Source organism: Myxocyprinus asiaticus, chromosome 29 (assembly GCF_019703515.2).
Source record: "Myxocyprinus asiaticus isolate MX2 ecotype Aquarium Trade chromosome 29, UBuf_Myxa_2, whole genome shotgun sequence".
NCBI classification, from domain to species: domain Eukaryota; kingdom Metazoa; phylum Chordata; class Actinopteri; order Cypriniformes; family Catostomidae; genus Myxocyprinus; species Myxocyprinus asiaticus.
The window spans coordinates 44,472,451-44,496,314 of NC_059372.1; the positions used below are offsets into that span (position 1 = coordinate 44,472,451).

A 23,864-nucleotide genomic window follows, 5' to 3' on the forward strand; every position below is an offset into this window, starting at 1 on the left:
CGCTGTATGGTTGAGCAGATGACAGCCTGCTTTTAGAACAACAGCGTACTTGCCTGGTGTAAATAAATAGTTACCGCTGAGATTTTGTCCTTAACGTTCCACACACACAAGATTCTAAAATCAACATAATTAAAGGTGCACTCATTGTTTTCCTTATTACAAATGTTTACTCAATGTAATCAACAGTAATTTTAAAATATATGTATAAAATCGATCACTCACATGAGATGAAGACTCCATTTTAGTAACCTTATAAAAGTTGTTTTATTCTGCATGGACAGGGTCTGTCTGTTTTTCTGTCTGTCTGTCTGTCTGTCTGTCTTTTTCTTTCTTTTTGGAGGAGGTTTGGCACAGGGATTTACAGGGGAATTCAAAAATGTCACTTCATGTCAAAAATGTAGCAGACCCCTGCTGTACATCCCTGCTGAAAAGACCAGCTAAAACCAGCTTAAGCTGGTTGGCTGGTTTTAGCTGATCGCCCAGCCTAGCCAGGCTGGTCAGTTAGCAGGCTTCAGAGGGGGTTTGAACACTTTTTAGCTAGTCAGGCTGGGAGACCAGCTAAGACCACCCTGACCAGCTAAGATCAGCTTGACCAGCTAAGACCAGCCTGACCAACTAAGACCACCCTGACCAGCTAAGATCAGCATGACCAGCCTGACTAGCTAAGGACAGCTAAAACCAGACAACCAGCTGTTAGTTTTTTTTTCTTTTTTTTCTGTTAAGTGTTAAGACGTTCACTTAAAACAAAACATTGTTTGGTGTTATAAGATAAATAAAAACATATGCACTGAAAAGTTATGTAGATGGTTAATTATTTGTATGCCTAAAAAGTGTGTCAAGCATCAGTTTTATTTCATAGATTGAAAACAGCTTTGAAATTACGCAAACTGGCGTAAATAGAAAAGCTGTTCTAAAACATCTTCCCTTAAAACACTACTGGTCTCGAGTATTTAAATAAATTGTCAGTGAAAGGAATATGACTTAGCCTGAAAAAAAGTTTTCAGTCAGAATTTTTTTTTTTTTTATTGTTGCTTTAATCCCTGCTATTGTGATATTGTGTGTGTATATTTATAAGAGCTGCTTACATGTTCGTGTCTTTTTAAAAATGTCGTTCCATGGGGCCTTGGTAGCTCAGCAAATAAAGTCGCTGACTACCACACCTGGAGTCACAAGTTTGAATCCAGGGTGTGCTGAGTGACTCCAGTCAGGCTTACTAAGCAACCAGTTGGCCCGGTTGCTAGGGAGGGTAGAGTCAAATGGGGTAACCTCCTCGTGGTCACTATAATGTGGTTCTCGCTCTCAGTGGGGTGCGTGGTGAGTTGTGCATGGCGTGCTCAACAAGCCACGTGATAAAATGCGCAGATTGACTGTCTCAGACGCGGAGGCAACTGAGATTCGTCCTCCGCCACCCGGATTGAGGCGAGTCACTATGCCACCACGAGGACTTAGAGCGCATTGGGAATTGGGCATTCTAAATTGGGGAGAAAAGGGGAGAGAAAAAAAGACGCCGTTCCGTAAGTGTTCCTTATGCGAAGGACACATCCTGCCATCAGATCAGCATGAGAGCTGCATTCACTGTTTGGGCCACGTCCACGCAGAAACAGCTCTCATAGAGACAGACTGCCCTCATTGTTAGGGCATGCGTCTCAAGATGCTTCACCCGCAAATCACCCTCATTCTGAGGGATGATTCAGCCTACCATGCCCTCCCACCCACCCCTTCAGCAGCAGGATGGTCTTCTCAAAACACATTAGCAAGGTTTTACAACCTAGACCTAATGTCTCTCATAGCAAGTCATCTCTGTCTAGAGCGCTTTCTATTTCATTGGCCAAACATATACTTATGCCCCTCTTTTTAAGTACGGGCTCCCTGAATTTTTACACAACTGCCTGCATTCAGACTGTTGTATTTCCCAAAAGTCACTGGCACTTTAATTTCATCATTTTCCTTCCTTCGGCTGGCCTTCCCCTCCTCCTGGGAAGCTGAGAGAGACGAGGGGAGGTAGAGGGGAGAGAGAAAGAGCGAGCGGGAGAGACTGAACAAGAGAGAGAGAAGAGAGGAGAGAGAAAAGTGGCTCACCGGTCCCCAAACACGCTGTCGCCTGGTCCTCGCTCAGCCGGGCAGCAGTCCTCCGCGACGCTGGGTGATGGCACTGGACCTCGCCTCCTGGCAGACGGCAGCAGGCTCCTCCACCTCCTGGCAGATGTCAGCGGCTTCTCCACCTCCTGGCGGACAGCAGCAGCTCCTCTGCTCCTGGCAGCAGGCAGTGGCTCCTCCGCTTTCTGGCTGATGGCAGCTAGCTCCCCAGCCCCTGGCGGATAGCAGTGAGCACCCCCTCCACCTGGAGGATGGCAGTGGGTCCTCCTCGGTGTCGCAACCCTCAAACAGCGGTGATGGTTCTCCGACAGTGCATCCCTCCTCCTTCCTGGGTTTTGGTACCAATGTAACAAGGTTCTTAAGATGGGCAAGGAGGAGGCGGGAATCAGCTGAACAGTCAACGTAAAACTTTAATAACAAACTGAACTCAAACATAACATAAACTGCAAAACAAACAAAGACACACACACACACACATCTTTGTGTGTCTCTCACTCTCTCTCGCACTGGCGTCTCTAGCCCCCCTTATCTCTCTCCCGCTGATTAGTCAACTCAGTGCCAGGCATGCATCATCACGGCCCGGCCACGCCCCGCCTTCGTCACACGTACTATATGACTATAGTTCATATTTCCATTCTGAGTGTTCCCTTCCTGGCCACATTGAGAGTCATTCACTTGCGGCATACTTATGTCTGTTGCCGTCCCACGGAACTGCTGCGTCATGTCTCCTCTCTGGAAGGTTATGTCATGTAGTGTGGCGTGATAAGACTCTGTTCCCCATAGCGTCAGCTTAGTGACGCAATGTCAAGTGTACTGAGTCATAAAGGAACGTCTCGGTTACGTATGTAACCTCAGTTCCCTGAGACTATCGGAACGAGACATTATGTAGGCTGGCCGCACTACAGACTCAAAGTTCTTTGAGGCGCGAGCGATGCACTCTTGTCCCTCAGTCAGAAGATTCTGAGGAATGGTGTTTGCACGCCTGCTTTGAATGCATCCAAAAGCTGGAAAATGTTGCTTTCAGAGACTTTATGTGAAATTCGAACTGTTCTGAGACCAGTACAGACAGACAGCACGCTGGTGGTTAAGTCATTACCTAATTAAGGGATTACTGATCAGAAGTTTGGGGGTTCAAGCCCCAGCACCACCAAGATGCCACTGTTGGGCCCTTGAGCAAGGCCCTTGACCCTATCTGCTCCAGGGGCGCCGTATCATGGCTGACCCTGCGCTCTGACCCCAGCTTAGCTGGAATATGTGAAAAAAAGAATTTCACTGTATATGTGCAAATGTATAATGTGTGATAAATAAATAAACTTACTTACTTAATTAGGGAGCAAGGGAGCATCCTTTAGCTTTACTATGCAGCCTAGTGCATTCACTCTTAACATCCATTCAAAAGTTGTGGCAATGTGATTTGCGGCCCCCTTTGGCATATCGCGGCACCATTTTGCGGCTGGTCACGCTCAAGTCTCAGGACATTAAATAATTGTCCAATAATGAGAATGATAGTATTTGGGGTAAAAGACCCCCAATACCCCAGATAAAAAATAAAACACATTGCTTTTCTTAAGTGCGGGGAATAGATTTGTTAAAGAATAATGTTACAGTGAATGTTCAATCACAATGGAGATTTTTTTGTTTATAAAATACTTGGGATGTTACGAAATGCTAAATGTGATTGAAATTAACAGGAAATAGTGCACTCTTTTCTGAAGTGGTTATTTTTAATAAGCATTTTAATTTGTTATTCGAAAAAGCATTTTGCTGTCTCAAAAGTATTTGCATAATTTGAAAAGTTTTGCCCTATAACTATTGCCACTATAACAACACTACACTATATCACTATAACAAATTGTGGGGTAAAAGTCCCCCTCACACTTAAAAAAAAAAAAAAAAAAAGAATTCTATTCAAAACAACTTCTGTTATTATTTCTTTTAACACAAATTATGTTGCTCCATCAATATTTAATTAAAAAATATATGGTTTTTTTTCAATCTTGATAAACTCTACGACCAGAAAAAAGCCAATTTTCCATAAGGGGGCTTTAGCCCCATTGTACAGTGTTATTGAAGGAGGGACCCAAGCCATATCTAGAGACCAGAATTGGGGCTTATTTTTTTACCTTTTTTTTTTTTTTTTTTTTTTTTGAGTCAGTCAGAAACCACCCAGAACACCCTTGCAACCATCTAGAAAAACCTTAGCAACAGCGTATAGCAACACCATAGCATCATGGCAAACTCCACTTAAAACCACTTCAAATCGAGTTATTATGCGGAATTCAAATATTTTCCATTTGATTTGCTGGAATCACTCTTTTTTTCCAAATGAATACTGTAGAATTAAGCTGGACAGAAACTGCAGTGTGGTGTATGTACATGACATCATAGTATTGAGAAATGAGGGAGTCCCTCCCCTCTGATAGTCGTACACTTGGGTACTGTCAGCAAACCATTTGCAACTTCAGTAGTGATGTTGTTGCCAGGCAACCAGCATTCGGCATATATAGGTGGAGATCTCTTCATGGATGCAGCGGATGAAATGCGCTTGTTGGGAACAATCCTGCAGCACTCCTGCAGAAGTTCTAACGCTTTGAGTCAGTACATGCATGTGGATCTGACAGAGGTTGATTTGAACTCCGTCCTCCAAGCTTGCTGGATGTATATGTGAAGACACGAGCTCATGAGCTGATGCAGTGAGGGTGGATCTATAACTGACCTGGTTTCTTCATGATGGGAGCGGTGTGCAGTAGACATCTCCTCTTGGATACAGGGGTTCTAGTGGGTCTTTGAGATCTTAAAGGTTTGAGTTCCCAGGAGAAGGCAACAGTACACTGGACTGTTATATACTGTCATGTCTGTTTGGCCCTTCAATCTCATTGCAGGATGTCAAGTGATCTTCTCTGCTGTGTGAATCTCAGGTGAAAATGAAGGTTGATCATTTTGCCATGTGACTGATACTGAAGCCCTGAAGATGTCAAGATTTAAAGCTCTGTGTTTAGATTACTGGCAGTTTTTGTGTCTGCAGCCCAATAGCGCATTTTTCAAAAGGTAAGTGTGTGTGCACTTCTCCAGTACATTTCACATACTCTTTGAACATTCACAATTGACAACAGTGAAACATGAAATCCAAAATAACCAACACAGTCTCATGAAAATTCATAATAATTCATATGACATGGCGAAAACAACATGCCTTGTACAAGACGTACAACTTTTATTGACACATATACACCAACCAATCAACAAACACAATATCAAACCTATTATCCAACACTTTATTTTATAGGGATAGTTGACCTAAAAATGAAAATTCTCTCATCATTTACTCACCCTCATGCCATCCCAGATGTGTATGACTTTCTTTCTTCTGCTGAACACAAATGAAGGTTTTTAGAAGAATATCTCAGTTCTGTAGGTCCATACAATTCAAGTGAAAGGTGTCCAGAACTTTGAAGGGCCAAAAAGCACATAAAGGCAGCACAAAATATATCCATAAATCTCAAGTGGTTTAATCAATGTCTTCTGAAGAGATATGATAGGTGTGGGTGAGAAACAGATACATTTTTAAGTCCTTTTTATATAAATTCTCCCCCTGCCCAATAGGTGGTGATATGCAAAAAAAATGTGAATTGCCAAAAACAAAAGAAAAGAATGTGAAACTAAAAGTGAAAGTGGAGATTTATAGTAAAAATGGATTTAAATATTCTTCGGCGAGGGTGGAGAAAATAATGTTATTAATCAATAGTCAAATAACTATTTAGGCATTGTTTTATACTGCTGTAGGAAATGCAGCCTTTCAAACAAAAAACATTTCAGTTAATGCGGTACTAATTAAATGGTGGCTGACATTCATGTAAAGGTTACAGCAATTATAGCAAATAGAGACAGATCTGAAAACGAAGATGTTTCTGAAGGTGAACTTGACCTTCAGCCTCCACATGCTGGTCAGCAAGCCTCCTCAAAAGTGTGCTGGCAGTGTTTAAAGCCCTGTTCTCATTGTGTCGCTAGTCCTAATGTTGCTAATGCTGTCACTCTAACGTTATTCGTTGGCTTCAAAACTGGCCATAAAATATGATAACAGATGAGATATATTGCCAGTAAAACTTAAGATATCATTCTTATTTGACAAGCAAGGGCGTAGCAGCCACGGGGGACTTGGGGGAAACGTCCCCCGCATTCTTTAAAAAGGAAAAGCACTTTTCCAAGCTAAACCCATACTGTGTCCAAATGGTGGATTTGTACACAGTATTCTTTGCGTTTCGTTACTTTGGGCTGATTGACTGACCATCCAGCCAATCACAGGTGAGTTTCATGAGCCAAAACAACCCTTATGTAATAGGCCGTCAGTCAGACAGTCTAATCAATGTGTCTCCGTTCATTTCTACAAAGTTGCTTTCAACAATGATCATTTATCCATGTTTTTTATGAGCATTGATGTTGATCTAAATTAATAATCTAGAGATGAGGAACACACAAATGAGGGTTATTTATCGGCATATCATTCTTGATTGGCAGCATTACGTGAAATGCACTGTAGAAAAAAACAAAGGACAATCCTTCTTTTAAACACATTGTAAGTGGAGTTTATATCAGCGCACAAGTCTTCATTAAGTTATGCTTTTTACATTATGTTTGTGAGGTAATAGTTTAATCGGTTGTTTTTGCCAATTTAAGCAGATTACTAGATCTGGGTTAAATATGTCAAGCTATTTTTAAGATCAGCTCCTGTTATTTACCTCAGTGTTGGTGTGCAGTCGACAAACTGTTGGAAAAAAGATAGATCTGCTTCTTAGAACACAGGCATTTTACTGAAGTGAAAAGATATGTAGACATGCTTTTTCTACATGAAAACATAGGGACGTTATTGAAACTCATAATTATTATAAGACTATTATTGTTGTCTTTTGATAAGTCATACTCAGCAGCTCACAAACTGTAGGGAAATGATAGATTTACTTTGTTCTTATAATGCTTAAAACCTCTACTAAAGTCTCTTTGTAGGTCTTTAGATCGTTGATTCAGAGACTAACTCATTTCACACAAGACCTTCTGGCATCAGCAGAAATGGTCACTGAATCATTAAATGGATCTGAATGGATTTTGGTGAACGTAGTCAAAACACTTGAGCCACTTGGATACATTTAAATCCCACAATGCACAAAAACAGAGTAAAAAATGTAATTGTGCACATACACAATTGTCGTTATTGTAATTGATTAAATCATTTATTTATGACCAGCTTGTGCTCAGTCTTTTATTGTTATGTGTAAAACAGAAGCAAGTGCTCCACAAGATGCCCATTATTTTTCCAGCTAATTATGCAATACTTGAATCTTTTAAATACTACAAATATTAAAAGTAAGTAATATGTATATATTAATATAATATATCATACTTCTATATTAATATATACTGTATATTAATGCTGCACTGTAAGTGTTGGGTCTGTGCGAGCCACCTCTTGACAGCTGTGTCCCCCCACTTTTAAAATGACTGCTACACCCCTGTTGACAAGGAATCATTTGTTTTGCCTCTAATAATGAACATTCTGCAGGGGAGAGTGCTTTTATATAAACTACAGCTGTGCTCAATGCATCATATCATGAACAAGATAAACAATCTTTCAATGTATAAATCAAACTCACTCACAATGGTGACAGTTTCTGGTACGTTATCCAATATGATAAAAAAATCTGTTTACTTGCTGCGAATCATTTGTTTTGCTTCTAAAAATGAGCATTATGGAGTGGAAAGTGGTTTTAAATAAATTGCAGCAATGCTCAATGCATCATATCATGAACAAGATGAACGATCTTTCAATGTATAAATCAAACTCAATCGGAATGCTGACAATTTCTGACATGGATTTCCACACATCATTTATTTTCATGTATCAAAATCAAATCACTTTTATTGTCACACAACCATATACACAAGTACAATAGGGTGTGAAATTCTTGGGTGCAGTTCCGATCAACATAGCAGTCATGACAGTGATGAGACATATACCACTCTACAATAAACATCAAATTTACACAACACAATTTAAAATCTAATATACACATAATTACACACAACACTATATACAAAAAATAACATACAATGTACATTATACAATACACACAATATAGAATACACATTATACAATAAAAAAAAAAAAATAGTATATATAGTATATATAAAATGTACAGTAGGTTGTATTGTACTGTAGTGACATTCAGGCTGTCGGTTGATAGTCAGTGTGCCAGTGTGTTGTTAAGAGAGAATATAATTTATGACAGTCCAGTGTGAGATAATAAGATTAATAAAGTGCAGTGCTGATGTACATTGATCGTGAGAGATCAAGAGTTCAAAAGTCTGATTGCTTGGGGGAAGAAGCTATCATGGAGTCGGCTGGTGCGGGTCCTGATGCTGCGATACCGCCGGCCTGATGGTAGCAGTGAGAGCAGCCCATGGCTTGGGTGGCTGGAGTCTCTGATGATCCTCCGAGCTTTTTTCACACACCGCCTGGTATATATGTCCTGGAGGGAGGGAAGCTCACCTCTGATGATGTGTCTGGCAGTTTCCACCACCCTTTTCAGGGCTTTGCGGTTGTGGGCGGTGCTATTGCCGTACAAGGTGGAGATGTAGCCAGTCAGGATGCTCTCTACAGTGCTGGTGTAGAACTGTGTGAGGATGTGGCGGTTCATTCCAAACTTCCTCAGCCGTCTCAGGAAGAAGAGGTGCTGATGAGCCTTCTTCACAACGACTTCAGTGTGGATGGACCATGTGAGTTCCTCAGTGATGTGGACACCCAGGAACATGAAGCTGCTGACTCTCTCCACTGGTGCTCCATTGATGGTGATGGTGATGGGGCTGTGTTCTCTTTCTCTTCTCCTGAAGTCCACCACAAGCTCCTTTGTCTTACTGACGTTGAGGGAGAGGTTGTGCTCCTGACACCAGTGTGTCAGAGTGTGCACCTCCTCTCTGTAGGCTGTTTCATCATTGTCAGTGATCAGACCTACCACCGTCATATCATTAGCAAACCTCATGGCACTGGAGCTATGTGTTGCCACACAGTCATGTGTGTACAGGGAATACAGGAGTGGGCTAAGAACACAGCCCTGCGGGGCTCCAGTGTTGAGGGTCAGTGATGAGGAGATGTTGCTGCCCATTCTAACCACCTGGCGTCTGCTCGACAGGAAGTCCAGGATCCAGCTGCACAGCGAGCGGACCGGAACATCTCCCAGTCCGCGTGATCAAAACAGTCTTGTAGCATAGTGTCGGATTGGTCCGACCAACACTGGATCGTTCTGAGGGTGGGTGCTTCCTGTTTCAGTTTCTGCCTGTAAGCGGGCAGAACCAGAATGGAAGAGTGGTCCGATTTGCCAAATTGTGGGCGGGGGAGGGATTTGTAGCCATCCCGGAAGGGAGAGTAGCAATGGTCCAAAACCCGGTCCCCTTGTGTATTAAAACTGATGTGTTGGTGGTATTTTGGTGCAAATGATTTAAAATTGGCTTTGTTAAAGTCCCCGGTCACAATGAACGTGGCCTAACGGTTTCCTACTTGCTAATAATCCCATACAGTTCCTTGAGTGCCGGTCTGTGTCGGCTTGTGGCAGGATATACACAGCTGTGATAATGTGTGTGGTTTTGTATGTGGTTACAGACAAATGATTTAAAACAGTGAAAACGATGACAACATTAACTTCTCCTGTGTCTTTCCTGCACTCAACTCCACTATCTCACAGGAGACAGATAAAGTGAGCTTCACTGTCTTCACTCCTATTGGTTGTCACTGGGTGATATCGCTCTGCATTTGCAGTTAAACTTTTCTCAACTTTGTCGTGTCTCTTGACATGTTCACATCCTGTTGCCAACGATCGCTGTCACTCAGATGTTTTCCTGTCGCTTTGTGGCTGCGAGTGGCTGACAATGTGAACGAGGCTTCAGGAGGGGAGTACTCCACAATCCACTGCAAACTCTCAATTAAGTCTGGAATGACATGCCCACTTTTCACCATCCAGACTATTTCTGATGGAAAAATCAAGTCTAGCCCTGCATTTCTGTCTTGTGGATTATCCTGTTTTACTTGGAAATACATCACATAATGGAAGTAAAATAGGTTGCTAACGCTGTTTCATGTTGAATTTATGTGTATTTTGAATACAGAGAAATCTGCCCTTCTGAGCTCGATATCAAAGCGATTTTTACTCTAAAAAATCTTTTGAGTTGACACTCCAATCCCTCCTTCTGATCATTCAACGAGTTTTTAAACTAGTCATTATTATTGTGATGTGATTCCATCTTTTCTTTCCTCAATCTCTTCATGTGTTTAATTTGAATCTCAGATTAAATAAGATGAAGTCATTCAGTTGTGTTGGTGTCTTTCAGAGCAGAGTTTTATTAGCAAACAGGAAACACATCTCATCTTGACAGATATTATAATCAGATTGCTCTGTGTAACTCTACTTTGAAATGTGATCCAGGTGATCAAGTCAACAATTCAAACTCAAAGCTCTCCTGTGCCTTTCATTTACTCTCAGATCACGATGTGGTACTTTACTGTTCCTGAGTCGGGAAATGAAATAGTTCAGGAAGGAATATTTAAAGAATCAAGATCTTAACATCTGGAATATCTGAAAAATTACTTGTACCATCTTCAGCCTGTATATATGATGTGATCTTAATGAAGCAGGGATATTAATCATTGGTACCCCTGATAGAAGGCCCGGCCATATTAAATGAGGGTCTTGTTGTAATTGTTGAAACACATCTGGGTCAGATGTCTGAGTCTTTCTAGAGATGCACTTTGACAGAACTCGTCAGGAGAGATTTGTTATTCCATGTCACATTAACCAAATTTCAGAAACTTCCTGGCTGAAATTTTTGACTTTGTTAATACTTTTTCTGCAAAAACATAAACCAAAATATGAAATGCCATGGATCAGTATTTACTGAGTAATCCATTATTTTGTTGAGGGGGGTCAAAATGAAATATGAGCATATGATTTGAGCAAAACTATAGGTAAAAAAAAAAAAAAAAAACGTTGAAAAGTGGCAGCCTCACTTTTTTTTCTTTTTTTTTTTTTTTTTTTTTAAACAGAGAGATAAGTAGGTGACTATTACCTGTTGCCTCAAAGCGAAAAGGTCACCGATTTGAGTCTCGGCTCAACCTGGGTCTCTCTGTGTGGAGTTTGCATGTTTGCCCTGTTTTCATGTGGGTTTTCTCCAGGTGCTCTGGTTTCCCCCACAGGAACATGACTCTATAAATTGACCACGAGTGAGAGTGTCAGTGTGTTTGTCTGTGTGTGCAAGCCCTGAGATGGACTGGCCACCTGTCCAGGGTGTTTCCCTGCCTTTGGCCTGAGACATCTGGGATAGGCTCCAGCACTACAGCCGCAACACTGAATAGGATAAGTGGCTATGGAAAATGGATGGGTGGAGTTGACTTCAGCACCTCTTGATGCATTATATGTGAATGGTGTGAATTTATATTTTTTTATTTTTATTATTTTTATTGGTGTGCCTATAACTCCAGAAGTATTAAATACATCTTTATATACTTTGGACTGTGGACCTCTGGTTGAGTTGACACGGACTGATCCAGATGGTCATTCACATCTGTCAGCGGAAGGTTCTGCTAAAGTGAGTACTTAAAGTGTGTGACATTTGTGGAATAAACTGGAGTCTTGCTGTGAAGCTGTAGTGAAAGGTTTGGACCATCTTCTCTGTATAGAGCTCACCTTGAGCTTTCTGGTGGTCAAACACAGCTCTGAGAGGGATGAAACCAGAAGAAAGTTGCTTAAACACTAACAGCTCCAGTAATGTCAAAGTCTGGAGGATTTTTTTGTTCATCTTGAATATGAAGTCTGTGGTCTAAAGCCCCAAAATAGAAGCATCTGTCTTGATTTATGACAGGCTGCCTGCTACTGTGTTTGGAACATATTGTTACTAAAGAATGCTGGTTTCTCTTATGTCACAGCGCTGTGGACAGTGATGTGCGGATATTGTATCTGAGACCATGGCCTTTAGCTGTAACAGGTCATTCTCATGACGAAGACATCACTCTAGCATCTTTTTGCCTGCATCATGAAAACGTCTTTGTGATGCTGTTTTCACCTCAATCCAGAGGATTCCGTCTTATGCTCTGCAATCTTCAGATTTATCAGATGTGTTTAACCACAATGTTTTATTGTACTTAAAATTAAAAATTTGGTTAAAAGATTATTTGCATTATACTATCATATTTGATATTAATAATTTTTATTGATTCCATTCAACAAATTAAATAAACACTGCAGAAAATGCGGAATCAAATTATGTACAATTAAACCCTTCCTCCTGAACACCCCCACCCGACACAAACACTCACCCCAGTGGTCATAAATATATATATATATATATATATATATATATATATATATATATATATATATATATATATATATATAAAAATAAAAAAATAAATAAATAAAAAGCATATTTTCAATAAACAATCAAATTGCACACACATATTTAAAACTAGAGATCCCTCTCCACTACCCCTCACCGAAAGCCTTCCAAAAAGGCCAAATATCTGCCCCATTTCCTATCAAATAACCCCAGATTTCCCAGCCTCCTTCCTCAAAGGCCGCCACCGTCCCCATCTCCGAGCACCACTCATGAAATGAGGGCACTCCAACCGACCTCCAACCCCTTAAAATAACCTGTCTGGCGATCATGATGCTCGTTAGAACCCAACTCTTTATGTGCCGATTCTCAATGTTGATGACCACCCCATCGCCCAAAATACAGAGTCTGGGGCAAAGTGAAATCCAAGTGCCCAATACATCACATTTAAGACTCTGAACTTTCAACCAGAACTCCTGGATCTCAACACACCCCCAAAAGTCATGAGTTATGTCTCCAACCTCTGATTGACATCGCCAGCAGGTGGGTGTGTCTTTAAGACCAAGCCTATACAATCTGGAGGTGGTCCAATAAAATCAATGTAAAATCTTAAATTGCATAAGTCGAACCCTTGCATCTCTAGATGCAGATTTGACATTTTTTAGGATCCTAGCCCCCCCCCCCCCCCCAATGTCAAGTTTAGATCTTTCTCCCATAATTTTTTGAGAGATTTCAAAGTTCCGTCCCCCAGACTCTGAATTATCAGGGAGTAATACACTGATGCCTCATGACCCTTCCCAAAAGCAGCAATCACCACTCCCAGAGTATCTGCTGCACTGGAGGGGTGCGTGCCACTCCCAAAAACAGTGCAGAGTAGGTGGCGCAGCAGTAAATACTTATAAAACTGAGATCTGGGAATGCCAAAATGTTGAACCAAATTTTCAAAAGGTCTCAATACTCCACTCTCATATAGGTCACCAAGTGTATTAACCCCCCTCACAATCCAGTCTGACCAACAGAAAGGGGACTTATGAATACATAGTTTAGGGTTCAACCATATACTCGAGGCTACCTTTAAATAAATATCAGAATTAAACACTCTGGACACTTTTGTCCATATCAAGTGCAAATGCAAAATAACAGAGTGCGACTTAACCTCTCCGGCTAGTTTAATCGAAAGGTTTTGCAGTGGCGAGAGAGGGGCAAGAACTTCCTTTTCAATACAAAACCAGGGAGGGGCTCTCTCAGGTGGAAGTGACCAATGAGCCAAATGTCTAAGACCAAAAGCATAATAATAAAACAATCTTGGGTAGGCCTAACCCACCTTTGTCAATCGGCCTATGTAACTTATTGAAATTTAACCTGGGACGCTTACCATTCCAAATGAAGGACTTCGCTATGCTATCAAATTGCTTGAAATAAGAGAGGGGGACATCTACAGGGAGAGACTGTAGCAGGTAGTTGAATTTTGGAATACAATTCATTTTAATAACATTAACCTTCCCAATCATCGATAAATGTAATGAAGCCCACCTGCCCACATCACTCGAAAACCTTTTTATTAACTCTGACTAAATCAGACAAATTTGCTGGGAATAAAATTCCCAAATACTTAATTCCCTGTTTGGGCCACTGGAAGGCACTCGGCTGGAAGGCAGTTACTGGAAAGTACGCTGTCAAAGCCAAAGCTTCGGGTTTAGACCAATTGACTTTGTATCCTGAGAACTTGGAAAAGGAGTTAATAATTCTGTGGAGGCAAGGCATAGATCTAGTAGGGTTGGAGACGAATAATAAAATATAATCTGCGTAAAGCAGAAGCTTATGCGCCACACCTCCCGCAATCACCCCTGGAAAATCATCCTCCTTTTTTATCGCGGCTGCTAATGGTTCCAGGGCAAGACAGAACAATAATGGGGAAAGCGGGCAACCCTGCCGGATGCCCCTATCCAGAGTAAAATAATCTGAAATTAATCCGTTTGTTTGTACTACTGCTACAGGGTGTCTATAAAGTAACTTAATCCAACCAATAAATGTACTCCCAAAACCATACATTTCCAAAATCTTAAAAAGATACCATATCATTCGCTACTGACCACATGATATTGATGAGATGCCTAATATTATCAGAAGAGCTATGGCCTCGAATAAACCCCACCTGATCTATAAGTGATGTCATAACTTTACTTGATCGATTAGCCAGAATTTTTGACAAAATTTTTACATCTAATTGGATCAGGGAAATTTTTACTTTTACATTCACTTGGATCTTTGTCCTTTTTAAGAATCAGACTGATCCAGGCTTGTGTCATGGTTGGCAGAAGCTTTCCATACTTTAATGATTCCGTATAAACTTCTAACAAAATTGGAGCCAGTTCTGTAGCATAAGATTTGAAAAGCCGTCGGGCCCAGGAGCCTTGCTCCTCCAAGGTTATCTCAGAATCAAGAGAATTTTTTGCTCAGTCGTCAGTTTAGGAAGATCTAATGGTTCCACAAAGTTCCTAATATCTTCATCAGTAGACGAAGACGTGGAACTATAGAGATCAAAGTAGAATTCTTTAAAAGCATTATTAATATCAATGGCCGAGGTAAATATTTCACCACCAGCAGATTTCAGTGAGGGAATGGTAGAAAAAGACTCTCTCTGCTTTATATATCTATCCAAAAGTTTTCCTGCTTTGTCCCCTGACTCAAAGTATGACTATCTTGCCCTGAATAACCAAAACTCCACTTTCCGCAACAAAATAGCATTATATCTATATTTTAATCGGGTCAATTCTCTGAGGCCATCAGATGACATACGGCGCTTCAGCTCTGCTTCGGCACTTTTAATATTTCCTTCCAACTCCATGAGTTCTCGTGCTTTAGATTTTTTGGTGAATGAGGCATACTGTATGATCTGACCCCTAAGAACCGCCTTAAGTGCCTCCCAAGCCACACCCACAGAGGATACTGAGGACCAGTTTGTCTACATATAAACATTGATTTCAGTCTTTAACATTTGTTGGAAATCAGGATTTTGCAAAAGGGACACATTAAGGCACCAACTATATGATTTATTTTTCTCTGTATATGGCAACATCTCTAAACTCACCAGGGCATGATCTGAGACTAAGATATTTCCAATTGAGCAATCAACAACAGATGAAATGAGCGATTTTGATATTTAAAAAAATCTATTCTAGAATAAATCTTATGGACTGAAAATTTATTGTCCCTACCAGATGGGTTCAAAAGTCTCCAAATATCTGTAAGACCATGAGTACATCAAAAGATTAAAGACTCCTCCCAATATTATGTCATGAGGGGTGCCAGTGGTTTGCAGCATCCCTTCAAGATCTATAAAAAAGCCCTGATCATCAGTGTTAGGTGCATAAATATTAGCCAAAATCAAACTTTTGCCCTTGAATTTCTGCTAAAACAGTAATGACTCTCCCTAATTTATCTTTAGTCTGTTTGAGACATTTGAATTGTAGATGTTTATTAATCAATATAATAACTCCCTTGCTCTTACTTGAGCCAGCACTAAAGAAAACATGTCCACCCCATATCTTTCCAAATTTTTCAGCTTCCTGCAGGGAAAGATGTGTTTCTTGAAGAAATCATATTTCTTACATTTAAGAAAAGAAATAACCTTCCTTATTTTCATGGGGTGGCCCAACCCGTTTACATTCCATGTGGAGAGAGATAGCACACTCATATTAACATTTGACATTTTGATATAGTAGAAAAAATAAATTGTGTGTTAAAAACAAAATTATACAGACCACATTCACCATTAGTGTAACTATCAAACCCCGAACTTCCCCCCGAACAAAACAAACAGAAAAAAGAAAAACGTGCGCATTAACCCCGCACACGAATGCGCCAACCGGCGTCAATCCCTCTAAACTCAAAAGGTCCATGAACACCCACGAGCCCCCATGACAACTTTGCCATCAGATTGCTCAATTTTGCCTCACAAATTTATGAGGCAAAATTACATAACAGCAAATACTTTGTAAAATAAACCCCAGCCAATAGGCAGAATAAACACAAAGAACATGTACACAGAACTCACAGAACTGTCTCAAAGGTGTGATCTTTCACAAAACAAATTCCAGCTGATATAAAACCATTCAGATTCCTCAGACAGACAAACGAATGTTGAGTGAGCCTGCTGTTATGAGTTCATCGGATGACGTAATCATTCCAATGTCCCGTAAAAATACTCAACAAAACAAACTCCAGCCAGCAGGAGGAATAAGCATGAAGAACAAACAGATTAATCCACAGCTGTTCCAAAGGAGTGTTATTCAATAGAACAAGCTCCAGCCGCTAGGCGGAACCAATACAAAAAGAAACAAAACTGGCATCCCGGTTCCCCGGATGGTCGAGTCAATTCACTTGGAGGCTGCATAAAAGTATATACCATGACTTACACAATCCATCAACTTTATAAAAGACATCCTTTGTGTGAGCATGTAGATATTTTGCGGTCATCCGTAGTGTCCACTCTCAAACTGGCTGGGAACTTCAATGCAAATGTAATCTTTCGTCAATGCAAAAGTTTCTTTAAGGAAAAATGTTAATCCACAAAACAAACTCCAGCCACTCAGTGGAGCCAACGCAAAAGAAAAAAGAAACCAAATTGACACCCAGCTTCCTCAAAAGCCAGAATAAGTACAGCGAGTTGACCCACCATGAAAAACACCCAATGGTTTACTCACCCACTGATTCTATAAAAGCTATTGCCTGATTGGGACATGTAAATACTTTGCGACCGTCCTTTGTTTCTATTCTCAGTTTGGCCAGAAACATCAGAGCAAAAGTGATCTTTCGCTGATGTAAGAGTTTCTTACATTCCTTGAACCGATCGTGTTTCTCTCTTGTCGAACTCGCAAAGTAACGAAAATATTATGGTTCTTCCAAGAAAGCTTCCCTTTGCTCCTCGCCTGGCGCAACACAAGATCTTTATCGGATGATCTCAGAAATTTGGTCAGAATCAATCGGGGCCTGTCTCCCTCAGCAGATCTAAGAGCTGTGACTCTGTGAGCTCGCTCGATTTCCAGTTTATGGCCTGTTATGTCGAGCAGACTCGGGAAAAGCTCGTCCAGGAATATCACCATATCTCTGCCCTCCTCATGCTCAGGAATTCCAACAATTCGAACATTATTCATGCGGCTTCTATTCTCAAGATCTTCAAGCTTTTCAAGGAGATGTTCCAAATCAACTTTGGTCACGGGTGGATTAGCGGTTAATTCCCTCTCCGAAGACTCCAGACAATCGTTTTGTCACTCAACATCAGTCACTCTTGTAACTAACTCAGAAAATTGTATTTCCATCGCCATAATCGATCAACGTATTACAGTGAGATCCTCCAAGTCAGCAAGAACCTTCGTCAGCATCACCAACATGTTGGACAACTGATGCTGGATCACCTCTCCCGCCGCGCCATCCAAAGCGAGTCCCCGGTATGTAGGCCTGTTGGGGCTTTCATCCTGAACACGTAAGTGTCTTGTAATGTCTCCGAGCGTGAGGATTTTGACTTCTTTGCCACGTTTTGCATCAAAGAGCAAATGTGTAACTGGGTGTATCGAATTTCACCAGATTATAACATGAAAATAATAAAAATTTAGCAAAGTGCGCAGAGCTCGTCGCTCACACGTCTGCTTCTTGCATGGCATCACGTGACCTCTCATACTATCATATTAATATTTTAGATCCCTGAACCCAAAACCACCCCAAACATAGCCATTTATTAACAATATAAAACATGTAACAGGTGGGTAAATGTAGTCACAATAATTTTAGTAACATTTACATATTTAGCAGATGCTTTTATCCAAAGTGAATTACAGTGCACTTATTACAGGGACAATCCCCCGGAGCAACCTGGAGTTAGATGCCTTGCTCAAGGTAGCTGTTGGGATTGAACTGGCAACCTTCTGCTTACCTGTTCTGTGCTTTAGCCCACTACGCTACCACCACTAAACTCCAGCTCTAAACCTAACCAATTCTCAACAATATAAAAAACGGATCAAGCAGATTTAAGTAGTCAAAATAATTTATTCTAATGAATGACAAAAAACCTAAAAATAATTTTTTTTAAGTGTTCTGACCCATACAATATCCCTACGTGAAGAACAGAGTGAAAATAGTTTTTAAAAGGTTATAATCGCTGAAAATCGTCCTCTCTGTAAAGGCAGTCGCATCAAATTCAGTGTTTCCCATTAATTTCCTAGACTGTGGCGGCCTGCCACGGTTTCATAATGAACCTAAAATATTTTTACACTTCTCATAATAACATAAAAGATCTATAGCATTGTCGTTTGCGCCGTTGCTTCGGCAAAGCATCTCTCACTCCCAGTCAGCATCTGAGGAGCATCGATTTTGTGTTTTGACCATTTTTTAACTGCGTTAAACTCGTTAACTATGCTTTGTGGGTGTGACTTTTCTGCCGTGTCATCACCATTCATATCTATACAACCAATGTGTTTATGATTAAATTACTACTAGAGCACAAAATTGTTTACAAGAGCACAATGTTCTTCATAGATCTAGACTCTTAATTTTGCTCTCTAAGTGCACCAGATTGATGCATTTAACTTTAAAATGTACAACATTTTCTTACTGGGGAGCATGCCCCCTGACCCCCCTAGAGGGTCAGAGGTCCACCCACCAACAGTCTCACAAAATCCTGTGGGAAACATTGAAATTCAAAAATAAACATCCAAACATTTTAATGATGATAACAGAGAGTTGATTGTTGAACCATACATGAAACATACTTTAAACAATCTCTTGTGTTCATGTGTTCTTGAAGTTCAACTGTCAACTCTTACAATTTTGTGTGAGGTAGTATCTCAGGTAGATTTTGAGAGGAGATTCTCAGTTCAGATACAGTGTGACACTGGAGACCTCTTGTAACATGATCTGCTCAACGGAGACAGCAGAGAGCATTATTTATTTACTGACCGTCTTGACCTGCTGCACATTCAGATTGACTCAGCTCACAGATCTTCCATTTGGAGTTATGAAGAGTTTTCAGGAGGTGCCTGCATTGGCTGATCTGAGTTGAAGACTATAGTAAAGATTTCAGTGGGCTTCTCTGAGGTCCAGTGACGTGAGTGTTTGTATATTTTCTATTGATTTAACAGTGAATTTACCAGACTTAGTAGTAGATTAAGTAGTAGACTTAGAGTAGATCAGACTTGTATCAAAATATACAAACATTTTGTTTGATTCATTCAAGGATTCACATCACACATTTTAAATATTTCCTTTTCCACCTGAGCTCCACTTAGTAAGTTTTTGTGTGTGTGTGTACGTGCCAAATAGTCATAATTTTTTTAACCCTCTGTCTGACCCTCACAATTAAGTGGTCTTATGTAAACTGTTATGATTGGCTAGTATCTTCTCATGTGACGAGAGTAATGGCGCTCAGACAGGCTGCGGGTTTGCTGTCAGGTCCACTAGAGTTTTCACTTCTCCATGCTTAATTTCCAGGATGGTGAAGTTTTACATTGTGACAGTGCATTACATTGTGACAAATTCATAAAACAATCCTTGACTAAAATTTGTTTAAAGGGATAGTTTTCATCTGAAAATGAAAATTCTTTCATCATTTACTCACCCTCATGCCATCCCAGATGTGTATGACATTCTGTCTTCTGCTGAATGCAAACAATGATTTTTAGAAAATATTTCAGCTCTGTAGGTCCTCACAATGCAAGTGAATGGTGGCCAGAACTTTCAAGGTCCAAAAAGCAAATAAAAACCTCATAAAAGTAATCAGTGGCGGAATGGCCATTGGGAGAACTGGGACTTTTCCCGGTGGGAAAAGGACAGCACCCCCCACCCCCACTCGGTAATCCATAATACTTCAGTGGTTAAATCTAAAAGACTTTACAACATTTTACACTTATAGTTGTTCTGTTGTTTAGGAATAAAATGTATCCTACCTACTTCTTTTTACTTCACTGTGATTGGACAGGTTCAAGTTTCTATACGTGTAAATGAAGTAAATGTAACAGTAAATCTAATGAAGTGTAAATGTGGGTGATGTATGTTAATGTTTCAGTTGATGATGTCTGAAAATTGTTGCTGTTCAGAACGAGGTGTCTTAGCAGCTTAGTTTTAAATAAAATGCTCTTTTTTGGAAAGGGGGGAAGATTTGAGTTTTGAAAGTTATGATATGTTTTCATAGTACAATGAAAACTTTGATCTCAAAATATCAAGGGAAATGTAATTCTTTATGGTATGATGCCTTTAAAGGTAATCAGTATTTTCATGATAAACAGCCTCACACTATATGAATGATTAACAATTTACCAATGACTGTGGTTTTGCTATGAGCCAGAAAAGAGATTTCATTCAAGAAATAGCAGTCACACTCAAAAATGGGAGTGATACAACAGTCATTATTGTTCACTGTTGTGTCTTGAACATGTAACCGGTCCTGCTAGACCCACTGTGAACTGGATTTGAGCCGACGTCTCCAGTGTGGGAGGCGGGCGCGCTAACGAGGAGGCTGAAGGCTACAGCCTCTAGTGTCAGTCGCTAGTGCCCCTCTTGAGGCCAGGGGAGTGAGGTTTACACACTGCACAACTACCAACCAGCTGGCTACTGTTACAAACAGAACAGACAAATCAGTTTTATTTCTATTAATTTCCCTTCATTATGTACTCTGGTTCTTAAAAGAGGATGATGAATTGTCATTTTGTTGGTTTTGCCCTCTCTAGAGAGCTGAAATCTTCAAGCGAGCTTCAGCAAAGTTTATTTAGCCCAATAGCAGATCGCTGCTACCATCAAAGTCACAATCAAGTTTAGGTTTCCCTCTTAATCAATTAACAATCACATACCTTCAGTTTTCAAATTGCTCAGAGAAGTACAAGTAAGGAGGAAAGTGAGAGACAGTGGTGTAAGAATGGATTGAGAATTTTATTTTGGGGTCGGGGGGAGAAGAAAGAAGAAATAAGACATTGCAGGATTGGGTCAAGTGTCTTGAAAGTAAAAGATCACAATATATTTATGTTTTAAATCACATAAAGAATAAAGAACACTTTCTCGTGCTATACAGTACATCCCAAAAAATGCCTGCTTTAAACATAAACTCCAGCAACTTTCCTCGAACCCTGCTGATCATCCATATGTCCTATTCCCTTCAAAGACAATTCCCCTCCACTGTGAGAGCTTCAGAGGGCTTAAAGGTGATACGCTTTTAGAGCGTACACAAGCATATACACAGAAAGAATTAATGGTGTGTTCCAGACAACTTGGAGTTGGACATCCGACTTGTGAACTTGGGGTAGATCGATCAACCCCGACTTCATTTCCAAGATGGCGCGACCTCCGAGCAGAAACCGGAGCTGGGTTTTGTGAAACATAAAAACAAACTTTTAAGTATTTTCACTGCAGGAAATACACTATATTGCCAAAAGTATTCGCTCACCCATCCAAATAATTGAATTCAGGTGTTCCAATCACTTCCATGGCCACAGGTGTATAAAATGAAGGACCTAGGCATGCAGACTGCTTCTACAAACATTTGTGAAAGAATGGGCCGCTCTCAGGAGCTCAGTGAATTCCAGTGTGGTACTGTGATAGGATGCCACCTGTGCAACAAGTCCAGTCGTGAAATTTCCTCGCTACTAAATATTCCACAGTCAACTGTCAGTGGTATTATAAGAAAGTGGAAGCGATTGGGAATTACAGCAACTCGGCCACGAAGTGGTAGGCCATGTAAAATGACAGAGCGGGGTCAGCGGATGCTGAGGCGCATAGTGCGCAGAGGTCGCCAACCTTCTGCAGAGTCAATCGCTACAGACCTCCAAAGTTCATGTGGCCTTCAGATTAGCTCAAGAACAGTGCGTAGAGAGTTTCATGGAATGGGTTTCCATAGCCGAGCAGCTGCATCCAAGCCATACATCACCAAGTGCAATGCAAAGCGTTGGATGCAGTGGTGTAAAGCACGCCGCCACTGGACTCTAGAGCAGTGGAGACGCGTTCTCTGGAGTGACGAATCACGCTTCTCCATCTGGCAATCTGATGGACGAGTCTGGGTTTGGTGGTTGCCAGGAGAACGGTACTTGTCTGACTGCATTGTGCCAACTGTGAAGTTTGGTGGAGGGGGGATTATGGTGTGGGGTTGTTTTTCAGGAGCTTGGCTTGGCCCCTTAGTTCCAGTGAAAGGAACTCTGAATGCTTCAGCATACCAAGAGGTTTTGGACAACTCCATGCTCCCAACTTTGTGGGAACAGTTTGGGGATGGCCCCTTCCTGTTCCAACATGACTGCGTACCAGTGCACAAAGCAAGGTCCATAAAGACATGGATGAGCGAGTTTGGTGTGGAAGAACTTGACTGGCCTGCACAGAGTCCTGACCTCAACCCGATAGAGCACCTTTGGGATGAATTAGAGCGAAGACTGCGAGCCAGGCCTTCTCGTCCAACATCAGTGTCTGACCTCACAAATGCGCTTCTGGAAGAATGGTCAAAAGTTCCCATAAACACACTCCTAAACCTTGTGGAAAGCCTTCCCAGAAGAGTTGAAGCTGTTATAGCTGCAAAGGGTGGGCCGACGTCATATTAAACCCTATGGATTAAGAATGGGATGTCACTTAAGTTCATATGCGTCTAAAGGCAGATGAGCGAATACTTTTGGCAATATAGTGTATATATATGTGCAATATACAATAAATCTACAAGAGGATGTAAAGAAGAAGTGTTTGTGTATCAAAGCTTACATTTTCACCTATTTTGTTTGTGAAATAGCTACTTGATCTGGAAGACTGTGCTTCTGTTTATGCATTTGGCATATGTTCATGTTACCGTGACATGTGATTGACTGGAACGCACTGAGATTGGAAGTGGGAAATTTAAACTCGGATATTCCCACCTCCGACTTCGTCTGGAATGCAGCATAAATATTGCAAAGCCAGAATCTGAAGTGAATTACCATCTTTTACAGTTTCACCTACAGTATATTTATAGGATATTGGTCTCGGCGGACTAGATCTGACATGCTGCTGCAGAGCAAGTACAGAGACTTGCTACTGCTAGTACATACACAGACATACTGTGTTAAGCATGTGGACATGCTGCTGCGACTGCACAATTAGAAAAATGCAAGACATGTTGCATCAAGCATGTATGACATGCTGCTGCACAATAAGACGTAAATAAAATCTCCATGTAGCAGATCTAGTCAGGTGAAGCGGAGGAGGTGGAGGGTTTCAGAGAAAACTCTCCCAGTGCCTTGCAGTGAAACCGACTTGCAAACTGAGCAAATGTAAATGTTAGGCAAATAGAGAGTATGTAAGAAGATTGGCTTACAGATCAGCTGGTGCAATTCAAAGTTTCATGCCCGAACGTTGTCATTTCTAACATGTGTAATGTTCTGTGGGTATTTTCTTTTAAG

The 23,864-nt window shown here is 40.9% G+C and overlaps 1 protein-coding gene across 3 annotated transcripts in view; it reads left to right on the forward strand.

Moving 5' to 3' along the window:
• LOC127419672 (IQ motif and SEC7 domain-containing protein 1-like) overlaps positions 1-23,864 on the forward strand; it is a 184,032-nt gene that overhangs the window by 53,284 nt on the left and 106,884 nt on the right. The window contains exon 1 of one of the 3 annotated variants that reach the window (XM_051661248.1): positions 5,041-5,145. The exons of the other annotated variants lie outside the window; for them this stretch is intronic. Coding sequence (XP_051517208.1) covers positions 5,069-5,145 — 77 coding nt within the window. The 5' untranslated portion in view covers positions 5,041-5,068. Of the gene's footprint in view, positions 1-5,040; positions 5,146-23,864 lie in introns of those variants that run through there. 3 annotated transcript variants of the gene reach the window in all.